The 14,656-nt window shown below is 53.1% G+C and overlaps 1 protein-coding gene across 5 annotated transcripts in view; it reads right to left on the bottom strand.

Moving 5' to 3' along the window:
• The window catches only part of Rtca (RNA 3'-terminal phosphate cyclase), a 303,555-nt gene that overhangs the window by 285,838 nt on the left and 3,061 nt on the right, over positions 1 to 14,656 (bottom strand). For all 5 annotated transcript variants that reach the window (XR_008614321.2, XM_055075593.2, XM_055075591.2 and 2 more), the window contains exon 2: positions 4,175 to 4,329. Coding sequence is in view for 4 of the 5 variants with exons in the window: in XM_055075593.2 (XP_054931568.1) it covers positions 4,175 to 4,329 (155 nt within the window). In the remaining variant the exon portion in view is untranslated. The remainder of the gene's footprint in view (positions 1 to 4,174; positions 4,330 to 14,656) is intronic.

Raw genomic sequence — 14,656 nt, 5'->3', positions numbered from 1 at the left:
GATGGTGGAGGCGAAGCCTTGCGCACCGCTGCTGCGGCGCTACAGAGAGAGGGCGCTCGCTGGTGTGACGTCACACTAGGAGGATAAATGGGGCTACACACGGAGGAACCAAACTAAAGAGAGGCCCTGACGTCACTCTTTGCGAAGCTAAACTGAAGCCGGAAGTTGGCGTTGCTCATGGCGTTGCTCCGCCTATCGGGCCAGCTCTCCTCTCTTGTTTACATTTCTCGTGAAATCACGCCGCGCTGCGCGCAACCGTGCTGCTCGGACTCGCGCGCTCCGCAGCAGCACTAAGCAATCGTTAGCACGTTAGCATGATTCCGCGAAAGAGGGCAAAATTTCCCGCGAATATTCCTTCGTCCGTAGCCACTGCCGTGGCGCGGTACATTGCGTACAGCGTTGCATGCGCGTTCATTTCACGAACTTATTTCCTCCTGTCCCACCACAGCAACATCCGGTAGAGCACGGTCCAGATAACGCAGCGCAACAAAACACGGAGACCAACGCAAACCTGCCCGCACGGCGCCTTTGCCACGGCACGAAACCTACGGAGCAACACGTGTGAGCGCACAGAATCATAACAAAGCCGCCATTGTGGCCCGAAAGGCGTGGCCGCTACAACAAAGAAATAAAAAATCGGCAAAAAAGAGGAGAACCTACTACGTCACTTCCTCCACACTTTTCTCCTAGCGCGCGGAGGGTGTAGGGCCTCTCCTCAGTTTCCTTCCTCCATGGGGCTACAGCTCGGCTCCTCGCAGTGGTCGGCGCGCTGCCTTGCGCTATTTCGGATGATGTATAGCCATAAGTTTAACAAAGGGCAACCATGTCCACACCATCAGCCGAGCCAAGGCGCAGCCAAGGGTATTGCTTTCGCAATCTTTCAGGCTTAACCAAGCTAAGCCTTCAGCCAATTTTTTGTTGACTTTTTATCGGACTTCGAACATCTCCGACGTGGCCGGGGAGCTAAGTCTCGCATTAGGCTTGGCCACACCCGACACCCGGGCGGGCACCAAGTAGGTCGGAGCGACAAGGCATCGACCGAAATGGATACCCGGGGCGCTACCAACCCTGTGACAAGCAATTTTATGGCCGAGCCAGCCGAAAACCCTGCAGAATTACAAGATATGGAGGAGGCACCCGCCACCACGCACTCGAGCATGGAGGAAGCGGGCACCGGAGCCGCAGAAGAGCACCTCATTCAGCAGGACGCCACGGGCGAGGCGAGCCGGCAGCAAGACAAGGAAACAAACTGGCAAATCTACCATTCCAGGCGCCAGAAAAAGAATCTCTAGCGCGCTACACAGAGCGACGTCATTTTGAAGACGAGAGGACTCCAAGCCACGGAGAACAGTAGCAAGATGGCGCCGGCAGCCACAGCTGGCAGCGGCATCACGCAAGACGGCACGACGGGAGCGCCGCTGCAACAACCACAAAAAGTGGGTGCGCCGCGGCAGCCGAGGCAGAGGCTGCCACCACTACCGACGGACGACGCGAAGATCATCATCCGGCCAAGGGCGGGGGCTGAAAACCACGGACATGAAACCATATCAAGCAACACAAGCCATCATAGAGGCCTGCGGGATGAAATTCAAGGAAGAAGACTTTCTGGTCAGGCTCTGACCAGGGTCCAACATCGTCATCGCAAGCGCTTCCAAGTTGCGGACGTCATCAGGAAGATCAAGTACCTCGCATACAGCGGCATCAATTACGAAGTAAACGCTTACGTGGCCATGCCTGGGGACGTAAAGCGGGCGGTAATTCACGGGCTACCGATAGGACTACCATCTGAAATACTGGAATCCAAGCTGCTACTACGCGCTCAAGGGGTGCAGATCCTAGCGGCAAGGATACTGGGCAAGTCGGAGACGGCGCTAATCACCTTCGACGGCCCCATCATTCCGAAGTGGGTCAACTTCAGCGCAGTAGAATACAAGACATGCCCCTACAGACCAACCAGACAGTTTTGCTACGTATGCGGCACGCAAGGACACCGCTCGGACGTCTGCCCAACGCCGGGAGCGAGAACCTGCAGGAAGTGCGGAGCAAGCAACCCAGTTGAAGGACATCAGTGCCAACCAAAGTGCCTGGTATGTGGAGGCGAACACGCCGCCGGTACCAGGGACTGCCGGATGCGCCTGAAGAACATCGACGAGCTGCGAGGACGAGCCCCGCAGAAAAGCCGAGGGCGGAGCCGTAGGCGCCGTCCCAGGTGGATGAGCTCGGAAGGAGAGCAGAGCCGCTCGCGGAGCCGGGGCCGCAGCCAAACGCGGAGCCGGGACCGGAGCCAGTCCAGGGACAGCTCCTTCCCACCGCTGGGGCCACCACCCGCAGCCAAAGGTCAGTATAAACAGCAGCCAAAACCACAACAACAACAACAAAAGAAGGGCGGAGCTAAGGTAAGCTGGGGGGCAGGCCCTCCCAAATCACTGTTTCCGCACTCGGATAATAATAACGACAACGAAGTTAAACAACTAAGGGAAGAAAATAAGGCTCTAAGGTGAGAACTAGAGCAGAGTAGGAAGAAAACAGAACAAATAGAGGAGAGAATCAAAGAACTAACCAGGGAAGTGCGAGAGCAAAGGGTGGGTAGCCTGCCGCGACAGCAGACTCCACCTTCAGCTATGGAGCAACAGCCACAGCAGCCGGAAAAGGGAACAGTGGAAATGCAAATGCAATCCTTCATGCAAAAAATGCAGGAGCAAATGAATTTAATGCAACAAAAGATCGCAATGCAAGATCAAAGTTTTCGCAACAACATAAAAAAATCAATATACGCAAAAGATAACAAATGAGGCTAGAGATAGACTCTATCACGAAAAAAGATTCGGCACCGAAAACCAAAGTATAACAACAACCAACGATAAACCAACATGGCTAGACACAACACATTAGATATATGGCAGTGGAACTGCAGAGGCTACCGCAAAAAGCAAGGTCCGCTGCAGCAATTCATCAATTCACAGTTAAGTCCTCCTGACATAATCGCGCTGCAGGAGACAAACACCGTGCCGACACTCAATGGATACACGTGCCAAGAAAAAGATCGCATGGCCACCTTAATTAGTAAAAAAAAACTAGTCGCCATAGCACACGATGAAATTCCGGACACGCGGATAGAACACATCGTGACAGAGATAATTCCAAAGAAAAAGGGAAAAGAAAAAAAGCACTTTTATCATAAACTTATGCAGTCCACCGCGACGGAATGACGGGGATTTTCAGAAACTTTTCGTAGGAGCCATCAAGCTAGCGAAATCCAACACCCTGCTTATAATGGGCGACTTTGTTTCTCCTCTCTTTCACGCTCCCTCCTCGACCGTGGTGCCGCCTACACTGCTCGAGCGTAGCAACGGCGCCAACATGCGCTCCTCGCCACTCCGTAGACGCTTCTCGAGCAAAAATGGCGCTGATGCACGGCGCGAGGACCCACGTGATGCTATTATGCCAATAGCGACGCGGCGTCGGCCTCGGCCAGAGCGCGCGAGGAGGAGGCGGCATTCTTCAAAGCGTGGCAGTATTTTACCAAGTTTAAGGGGCTTTAATGTCGCTACCTTGAAAATTATAGAGGGACTTTAGCGCTGCTTAAAGCCGCGCTGTACAGTCTTCCCGTGTGTGCTCCCGCGCGGAGGCGCTGTCGTGGCAGCTGCTCGCATTCCCGCAAACGAAGGCAACGCGAAGACTCCAAAATCTGATCTTGCTGCAAAGTTTGAGCAAGAACAGCACAGCGCTAAGCGCAAAATCTTTTTTCGAACACTTTAGGCGAACTATGCACGGCCCTGTAGAAGGCACACACACACACACAAGAAAGAAACTGCGGAGTTCTGATAAAACTTCCTACGAAGGAGCTTAAATAATGATAGTAAGAAATACACATGGAGGAGAATAAAGATTTGCAGAGCTGCAGCGTCGCACAGTTGCATTAGGCGCGTTGATTAGACCAGATTACCTAAGCAACGGCTTTCGAGAGAACAAAATCCAGAGAGTTTGCTGCGGGAAAATGGGACCGATTCGCTGGTCTCGCATTACGAGTCTGCAGCAAAGCCGCACGAAAGAACTTTTCAATGCAAAGGGTTTATCGTTTCTTTGCGGTAGGTCTCGCCTGGTTTTTTCGCCGAAGCGTGGCTGGATTCGAGTGCAGACACGGAAACGAGCGACGGGCAACAGCCTCGCTTACGCTGTAGCCCGGCGGAGCGTAGATGGTCGCCGCGCCTCGGAACCCGTTGGGCGTGCGCTGTCCAAGTGCGAAGCCTGGCGTCTGCAGGTAGCCGCTGGCCTCGCCGCGGATCAGCAGGTTGGCTCCGTCCCGAAGCGTCGCCCCATGGGCCGCAGCTGCGGGGTTTCAAGCAAGCACGCGTCCAGCAATTGCGCAGACACCGCGCGCAAAGCGCGACGACAGCCCAGGTCGGGCGCCCGGCCAAGGTCGCGTGACACATCAAGGACACATGCACCAAAAGAGCGGTTTACCATTTCGGCTGGCTGGCCAGCCTTCGTCGGAGTGCATAGGATTGTGGCGCTATTCAAGCGCTCAGCTTCATGCAGTACACGCAGATGCACTGTACATTGCTAACGTAACATCACTGGAAAACGCGACAAACAGTGTGAGATTTACATACAATGCGTTGGCATCGCGTTGACAACATATCGCGTCACTGGCCAGTGAGATGCACAAGACATGAAATATACAGGAAACATTGGGCACTTTGCCAAGAGCATTGCAAGGAGAGATAGATAATTAATAGGGTCGGGAATTGATAAACAAAAGAAAGGAACATCACGTTGTACTAAGCTGGCTAGTTTACCCGTGCTTTCGTTTAAGCATCAGAAACCACCAGAAAAAGAAAATGTTCACCAACGATTACGATACTCTCTAATGCGCGATTTGAGCGCAGCTGTATACGTTCTTTTATTTCGCGATATATTGGCTAGAATGGACAATCTGTCTCGTGCGGCACGTTGCAAACGGATCGATGTGTGGTGCGACTGCCTCGATAATCGGGAGATCGCGTGAGGTGGCGCGTGGGTGACGCGTGGGCGCGATTCACAGCAGCCGCCACAGACAGACCTCCCCTCATGCAGCGCTTTGTTTCTATACCGACAACGCGCACTACTCTGTCGCCATCGTCGTAGCAAAGCTGTCTTGGGCGGCACTACACATTTTTCACACGCTTTCGCCATACCCTCCTCCGCTTTCCTCCTTGCTCTCTCTTGCTTTCATCTTTCGCTCTGTTCGCTCGGTTACGAGGCGCAACGCCGACGCTCGCCGCAAGAACGGCGCATAGGAGCTGCGCTCTAAAAAGAAAAATATTATATATGTTGTAAAGTTGATGCAGTTTCTAAAGACAACTGTTGATTGTGCCGACTTTCGGTTGGAGACTGACCTTTCTGAATAGACAAAACGAAATCTACGTTTCATTTTCTCCACAACCTTCGCGAAATGCGAAGGTTGTGGGTACGGTTCCCACCTGCGGCAAGCTGTTTTTTCATCCACTTTATTTTCCATTAATTTATCGTTTCTTTATTTCACTTATTAAGCACAAGTAATTTTCCCTATATTGTCCTTGGTGTCAGTGTTTGTTGGCTTCTAACGATATGACTATATATATATATAGGCATATATATATATATATATATATATATATATTCTTCGCGCGTTGGGCCGGATATATATATATATATATATATATATATATATATATATATATATATATATATATATATACATATATATTGCAACGGGGATGAGAGTAGCCGAAAGGGATAGGAACTTGTATTTACAAAATATATACAGAGAGAGATGGCTGCAGGCTAGATGGCAGAACAACACGAGCGCTACTCTGATCGTCGTCTTCGCTGTCTTTCTGGCGCATTCTTCCATGCTCGGAAGGATGCGTGCTTCAGTGCGCGGGAATAGCGCGTAACATAGAGCCCCGCCGGCGAGAGCGCCGTCTCGGCGCAGTAGACACACGGCACGATTTGGCGTCCGATCGGACGTGCGACGCTGCATGCTCCGGCATGCGACATACGACGATTCGGGCTACACGGTACGTGCATCCGAATGAGCGAGCGGCGCGTAAGCTACACCCAGCGCCCCAGCTTGTACGCTAGAAGACTTCATATCCGCGTCGAGAAACGCAATATAAACAGCTCTGCACAGCACGGCTTCGCTTTACCCGAGCACTGTCAATAAAATTATGTCCCTGCGAGTGGCAAAACACCACGGCGCGTCATCCAATGACGGCACCGCTGACAGAAAGCGGTGTGGCCGGGCAGGTAGGCCCACCTAGGCGGACGCCCCGGTGTTACTGATCTCGGGGCCGTGCGGATGTTGGGAGAGATGGAGTCGGGAAACGCAGGCGAGCACAGCAGACACATTAATTTACCCAAACTCGAAATGGAAAAGTCGAAACTCAATTGGCAAAAAATAAAACTCCACAATTGCATAGCCAAAGCAATGTCCTTATCCTCGCCTACGCGCGTCCTTAGCGCGTTTCGCGCGAAAGTCCAGCAACCCTGGCCTATGGTTGCATGCTAACAAAAAGGAACGCTCTTACAAAGTTCGGTTGTAGCACGTCTCTCCAAGTCCGATGTGCGTCAGCTCTTGGTGCCAGTCGGTGCTCCTGCCGACTTCGCAAGGTTTGTTGCCTTCGTATCGACCGGCCAGCTCCTCCGTCTCGGATGTCGGTGTCCCGAACTATGCCGGTGACGTTTCACTCGGGCCTCCCTGGTTAGCCCTACTGCCGGGCTCCGCCGCTCCTTCTCTGATTGCCGACGAGACGCCCCGGGGACTATCGTCCGTGCTGGTCTGCCTAAGAAGGGGGATCTAATTCCTGGAGTGCCCGGCACCGCCGTGAGAGGCTGCAGCAGGTCCAAGGAGCCTCGCTCGAACGTCGCCGAGGTCGACGGCCACACCCTGGATAGCCAGCGTCACGGACTTGGCCGAACCTCCACGGCTCCCGTCGCCAGTACGATGCTGACGCTCCAACCTTCTCGGCCCACAGCCACGTCGATAATCCCAGCTCAGTGCCGCTTCTCTCCCGATCACACCTCGGGTCACGCGCCTCGAGGGCTCGTGTCGTTCGGACGGATCCAAGCACATCGTCCCCTCTTCTTCTTGTGCCACATGTCTCTTACATATGACACGCGGTCGACGGCAATTGCGATCCAGCCCCGAGCTCGTCGAAGAGCACTTATTTTGCCAAAACAGTTAACACTGTACACTTATGTCGCCCGTAATGAAATGTAATTCGTTTACGCAACGCAGTCGTTGTGAAAGGCAAACGTGCAAGCGAAGCGAGCTGCTCGCTCAGACGGTCGGTGTGTGCTGTCTGCCTGCGAAATGCCCTCGCATCGCGGCTCCCGATCTCGCAAGTAGCTTAGTACAGAACAAGCACACGTTCGAGATAATTTTACTGAACTGGTAACTATTTCGTGCCGGAAACAAACTGCAGCCGGCAAGGAAAAAAAGAAAAGACGGCGAGAAACCGGCCCGCCTCTGTGGACGGAACGTCTGAGGACGTCACATGCCAGCCGAGCTCTCTTTGGCTGCGGCCAATTGACGGTGCGGTTGTCGGATGCGTCGGACGATCAAAATCTGCCCGGTTTGTCGTACGCCGGACGTCCGACCCGGCGCTTCGGCACGGCAAAACAACTCGATTCCGGCTGCCGTTCCGGTGCGTCGGACGCCGGATCGGACACCGAATCGGACGGTGTGCCTCGCGCTTTAAAAGGAGCAGTAGGATCGTGTCCGGCAACATAAGGCTTAAGCCGGAAGACGTGCACAGTATCAGTGGCGGACGCGGCAGATGATCGACTGTCCAATGAAGCGATCTCGTACGTGACATCAGTGATCTGGCGTCACTGACGTCACTGAAGGCCCGGAGTAGCGGGAAAGAAGCTTAGACGACAAGCCAACGTGGCGGCAAGGCGTCCAGAGGAGGACCCAAGAGCCCGGAGAGTAATTGACGACTCTGTGATGGCGATCGTAGCGGGCCTTCTGGGACAGCTGGGAGGCATAAAGACGATGCCTTGTAATCTGGCGAGCCGTTGCAGCCCGAGAAGCTGCATCGCGGGCGCAGTCTGTAACAGGGTGCACAGGTGATGGTAAAAGAGTATCGAATGACAATGTGGGATGCTGGCCAAACAAGAGATAAAAGGGGGGAAAGCCAGCGGTGTCATGGCGTGACGAGTTGTTGTCACACAAGGCAAGGTGCTGTCCCAATCACGGTGGTCTGAGGAAACGTACATGGAGAGCATTGTGGTCGGCGTGCGGTTTAGGCGCTCGGTAAGCCCGTTGGTTTGTGGGTGGTAGGCTGTGGTTAGCTTGTGACGTATGGAACACGAACGAAGAATGTCGTCGACGACTTGGGGCAGAAATGAGCGACCACGGTAGGTCACCAGCTGTCGTGGAGCGCCGTGGTGAACAATAACGTCGTAAAGTAGAAATTCCGCAACGTCAATGGCACACCTCGTCCGCAGTGCCCGCGTGATAGCGTGTCGTGTCGCGTAGTCCGTAGCTACGGCAATCCACTTGTTACCAGTCAGAGATGTTGGGAATGTCCCGTTGAGATAAAGGCCGGCGAGGCGGAACGGGACACCGGGAATGTCGATGGGCTGAAGAGGACCAGCTGGCGAGAATGATGGATGCTTGTGGCCCTGGCAGGACTCACAAGAAGCAATGCATCGGTGCACAGAGCGGTGGAGGCCTGGCCAGAAGACCCGATGCCAAACGCGATCGTACGTGCGAGTTGCTCTGAGATGTCCCGTGGTTGGGGCGTAATAAAGCTGTACGAGAACGGTGGAACGGAGTGTTTCGGGAACAACCAGTAGGAGCTCTGGGCCATCGGAGCTGGTGTTGCATCTGTATAAACTTCTGTCACGAAGCACGAATAATTGCAGGGACGGGGCAGAGTGATGAGAGCGTAGACGGTGGATAATTGACCGCAAGTTGACATCGCGGAGCTGTTCGCTGCGTATGTCGGTTAAATCGGATATCGCGAAGACACAGGCGTCCGAATCGTGCGCTGGCAAGTCGGGAGGATCTACAGGATGACGGGATAGGCAGTCCGCATACTGATGCAGTCTGTCAGACTAGTAAGTGACGTCAAAGTTGTATTCTTGTAGTTTCAGTGCCCAGCGACCAAGTCATCCAGTGGTATCTTTGAGGGAAGACAACCAGCAAAGCGCATGGTGGTCTGTGATGACCGAAAACGTGCGGCCGAACAAGTATAGTCGAAACTTGCCAACAGCCCAAACTAGTACAAGGCGCTCGCGCTCAGTGATCGAAAAATTGCACTCTGAAGAGGAAAGAAGGCGACTGGCATAGGCGAAGACGCGGTCTCGTCCTTGTTGCTGCTGGGCGAGAACAGCGCCGATGCCATGTCCACTGGCGTCTGTGCGAAGTTCAGTGGGGGCTGACGGGTCAAAATGGGCCAAGATTGGTGGTGACGTATGTAGAGTCGTGAGCATGTGAAACGCAGTGGACCTATTCAGGACCCCAAGAAAAAGACGTTTCCTTCTTCAAAAGTTGTGAGTGCACGGGCAACGTCGGCGAAGTTCTTGACAAAGCGTCGAAAATAGGAGCACAAGCCGACAAAGCTCCGTACGTCTTTAGTGGAACGTGGCACAAGGAAGTCTTTGACAACGCGAAGAATTTTTTCTGGGTCAGGTTGCACGCCTTCAGCACTCACAAGGTGGCCAAGCACATTGATTTTGCGGTGGCCAAAACGGCATTTGGCAGAGTTGGTTTGCTTGCCGGAAAACTTCAAGAACTGCCGACAAGCGGCTAAGGTTGTTTTCAAATGTCGGTGAGAAGACGATGACATCGTCAAGGTAACAGAGGCATGTTGACCATTTGTATCCACGAAGGAGGGAGTCCGTCATCATTTCAAATGTGGCTGGGGCATTACACAGACCAAAGGGCATTACGTTAAACTGGTAAAGTCCATCGGGCGTAACAAATGCGGTCTTTTCACGGGCTTGATCATTGACGGATATCTACTAGTATCCTGATCTCAGGTCGATAGAAGAGAAGTAGGCAAAGCCATGTAGACAGTCGAGAGCGTCATTGATTCGCGGCAGAGGGTAGACGTCCTTGCGCGTTACTTTGTTTAAGTGGCGGTAGTCTACGCAGAAGCGCCAGCTGCCATCTTTCTTCTTGACTAGGACGACCGGTGATGCCCATGGATGTGTATGAAGGTTCAATGACGTCCTTGGTGAGCATCTTGTCGACTCCACGCTGTACCCCATCTCGCTCGGAATAGGACACACGATAAGGACGTCGTCTGATTGGGATGGCGTCCCCAGTATTGACCTTATGAGAGACCACAGATGTCTGCCCAAAGGACGGTCATTAAAGTCAAAGATGTAGTGGTAAGACTTCAATATGCGCCGCATATCGGCAGTCTGAGGAGGAAGGAGGTCAGACGCTATCATCTTGTCAATATCCCCGTCGATGAGATTGTGCGAGGAAGAGGAAGGGGCAGAGGACAAAGAAGCGTCGGTGGCGAATGCAGAAACGGCACACTCATCGATAGATGATATGTGGGCTAGAGTCACGCCGCCTGGGATAAGTTGCGTGCACCAGCTAACGTTGTTGTGCCATTACCACAAGCCCGGATTCCGAATCTGCAAGATGCAGAATTTATCCGGCGAGCGCCCTTTGGACAAACCCGGGGCTGCGCCGAAAGGCACAGCGCCCTAATTCTCCCTTGACAAGTCAAGATGCTGAGCCGTCAGGCAGTGGTGTCCTCCGGAGAAGCATCGGCGTACAACGTGTTCATACGTGTCGCCAAGTGCCAGACAGCCCGGCGCCGTAGACATCCACTAGGTGACCTCCGGCCCTTGCCTGAAGGTCACCGCGCCCGCCACAATTGAACCAGGTGGCCAGCGCGGTCGCTGGTTGGACCTCTCGGACGACCGTCGAGTGCTCGCTTTGTATTGGGCCGTTTGGGTGACAATGGTTTTGGGGGCTTATAAGCGGAGGCGCGCCGCCTGAAAAACCGGATCCGCCGACCCACCGGGAGCCAGTGCCGCTCTCGACTGGAGCGAGATGTGTCACGCGTTTTCGCCGGACGTTGCCGTGCGGGAACAGTCGCGTTTGCTGTGAGCTCTCGGCCCCAGTGCCGATCCCTTCATGTCTTGTATAATGACCTGTATATAGTGTATAAAGTCCCTTTTGTTATTCTCATCGACGCCTGGCTCGGAGTCTTCGCTACCAACGCTCTGTCACGAAACGGGTGACGAGCGCTACGGGACCACAAAGTCGTAATAGTGGTGCAGCGGTGCAAAGTCGTAACAACGTTCAATACGGGTAGAGACGTTCGATTATACGTAACTCTAGTAAGGGTGTGAGGAAGAGCGACGTTTTTGGCGAATAAGGAGTCAACGATCGAGGTCAAGATGTAATCGCCATCGGGAATGGGAGAAAAAGACCGCAAGTTCACATATAACGGTTTGAGGAGGTAGACGAACGTAGTCCACTGAGCACAATCGCGGTTGGCGTGCAATAGGAGCGTCGCGGTAGCACGGTAGGTCTAGCTGAAGCAAGCCGGTTCGACAGTCAATAAGGACAGAATGTGCAGACAGAAAATCCATAGCGAGGAAGAGTTCATGGGAGCATTTCTCGAGCACGGCAAGTAGTCCACTTGTGGATCGGTCAGCAACACATCTCTTGCACGGGAAACGTTCCGGCATCGGCGACGCGAATGAACTGTACTGTGGTTGGTGTTAGGACCTTCTTGAGGCGTCTACGAAGCTCCGAATTCATCGCTGATATCTGAGCCCCAGTATCCACTAGAGCAACAACATTTGCGTCATCCAGTTTACCGTCTATCACGTTCCTTCCGGTCTGCAGTGTGGTCAGAGGATTTGGCAGGCGAGTCGTCGATGAAGCATCACCTCTGGGAGCTGCATCGTCTAATTTTCCCGAGGGGGTCGTTCAATCGGCGACGTAGGGCGGTGGAATTGGGGCGAGCGAGATGATTGGCGACGAGACAACGGCAAACGGGACTGGTGACTACGTGGGGATGGTGAATGACGATACGGCATGGAGGGAGCGTCGTCGCCGGTGGTTCGAGGAGGCTCGCGGTAAGGCTGAAATCGGGCATGATCTACGTGGGCGCGGCGGTTGTATCCATAGGGCGCATGATACCAATACCACCGGCTGTCACAATGGCGGGCCACGTGTCCAATAGGACGGCAGTTGAAGCAAATGGGACGGTCATCAGCAGTCCTCCACTCTGCTGGATTGCGCGTACTGAACGGCGGCCTTTGACCTTGGGCGTGCGAAAGTGAAGGACGGCGGTCGATCGGCTGGTAAAGAGCTGCGGCGCACACAGAGTCCAGGCCAGCATTGGAGAGCTCCTGATGAACGACAGCTTGGACTAGTGGCACCATCTGGGAGCTATGGTCACAGGTACGGCCGCACGTAGAGGCAGGAGACACAGCGTCAAGTTCACGTCGGATGATCTTCACGTGTTCTACGGTGAGCAGAATTCTTCGGACTTCTAATGCCGTAGGGTTTCTTGGGTTCAGAATCATTATTTTGAGAGCTCCTTCGTCAAATGAAGGGACGATGTTTCTTTTTACACCTTTCCACGTGTCATCGGGGGCAGAGATGTAGGCTGACACCTCAAAGGCACCGAGCTTATTATGCATCTGAAGTACTAAAGCGCCAAACAGACGACACAAGAGACACGGACGAACGCTTACGAACAACTGATGCTTTATTGTCAGAAACACACAATATATATGCAAATCTGGCAGCGCAACTGACACAATGTCGAAAATCACATGGTATATACTCAGGCAAAAGGCGATAAAACGATTGTAAAAGATGACGATCGCGACAATGACACGTGGTGTATAGGGCCAAAGGACGCTAAAAGATAATGGTTACGCGATACACCTCATAAAAACCAAATGATTAAGATTTTTCACCAAGTGCAGGCGGCGCAGCAACGTGCTCAGTTCTAACTAAGGGCTTCTAAAAAGGAAATTTCACTATTTTATTATGTATCTTGCGGATTCTTGCATATGCCCTCGCGTTTTGATCGTGAGGGGTAGAGATAACCAAAATGTTCTGCATCTTGTTTGGGCACACAGTTCTCGGCAGTCTGCTGTTCCGTCAAAGCCGCCGCCATGGCCAGGGTTTGGGCGAGGAGTACGATACCGGTTTTGGAAACGTCGAGGCCTCCCTTGGGGAGAGCACGATGATCTTGATTTGGCCATTGGGTAATTTCGGTAGCCTCGAGGCTGCCGTTACCGGCTTCATGAAACTTTTGGCCGGCGAGTTGGCCGTGCGGCTGCCAGCCGGCATATTCTTGGTGACACGTTGCTCGCCATATGACGGCGTACTCGTTGGTTGTTTTCGCTTGCTGCCGAGGGCGGTCGTCCATACCGCTTCATCGAGCTCCTCCGGGGGTGATTTCCATCCCTTCGACAACTATGGTCCCGGGCATGGTTTCTGTTAGTCAGTCGTTCGCTTGGAACGCCGGTCGTCCGCGCCGGCGGGAGGGGGTTAGGCCTTCTCGCGCTGCCGCGGTCTAAGTCCACTGCGCGGCCACTGGCCCTTTCTTTCAACGAAGCTTTCGCGCCGATCCCGTCATATTGTGCGACAGCTTGACCGCCGTCTCAGTTTGCCAGTGTCGAGTGGCGCCGGTCCTGCCGTTTGTGTTCTTCTTCTGTTGTTTGCGCCCTGCTCTTTACACATTCAAGCATGAACCAACTAGCCCAAGCAAGAGTTTTACGTAAGTTGGCGTAGGCCGTTATGGTTGGCGCTCCCGCGGCGTGGTGGGAGATTCAAGGTGTCACAAAATGGTGAAAAGTCGACCCACCGATAAGAGTCCACTACCTGCGCATTCCTCGGAACTTGCCGCTTCATAAAATATATAGTTTGCCACGACCCCGTCTTATCGTTCGGCTCATTTAGATCATCACCATAAGGCACGAGTAACTAACGCTTTCCTTTCTTCCTTCGTCTAGTGCAGGTGCAACGACTGAAACCATCTTCCTTCGAATATCGTTTCCATTTCAAACCTTGAAAAATGGGATCCGATGTGGGCACGTCAGCACTACTCTGCGCCTTCTTCTTCCCCGATTGGCCAAGATGCAGGCGGTTTTCCGTATGCTTAGAAGTAAAGCAAACCTAGATTTTAATAGCAGAGCGTGGGACTATAGAACTGTAATTTAGAAGTGTAATGAAAATATTGTTAAGAATGTTGATAAAATAAGTTAACGTAAGGAAATGAAATAATAGAAATTATTGGTAATTTTAGAATTCAGCAAGGTACTATGTTCAAAAACAAACAGAACAGAGGCACGTCTTCTTCGTCCTCGCCCAATCTCACTGACCCATTAGACGGAGTCCGTTAATGCCCCATCGTCGCTGTCGTCTGCATAGAATACACGCGGCATTTGTCCCTCCCTAAGAGAGCATCGCGCCGATGCTAAACCAGAAATGTCATTCGCGGAAGTAAGGGTCTCTGGCACAGTTATTCGCTCACATGCGGCTTCACGCGGTAAACGTGCACAACTTCAGGCGGTGTGTGTGGCGCCGCGTATACAAGAGGAACTATCGGGAACGACCTCGTACGTGACATAGCTGAGTCCCCGCAATAAGGTCCGAAGTATCGCCTTAGCAGTTTCTCAGAGAGGCCTC

The sequence above is a fragment of the Dermacentor andersoni genome, chromosome 11 (assembly GCF_023375885.2).
Source record: "Dermacentor andersoni chromosome 11, qqDerAnde1_hic_scaffold, whole genome shotgun sequence".
NCBI lineage: Eukaryota > Metazoa > Arthropoda > Arachnida > Ixodida > Ixodidae > Dermacentor > Dermacentor andersoni.
The sequence above is the reverse complement of the archived record's forward strand: the minus strand, read 5'-3'. Positions and strand labels throughout refer to the sequence as shown.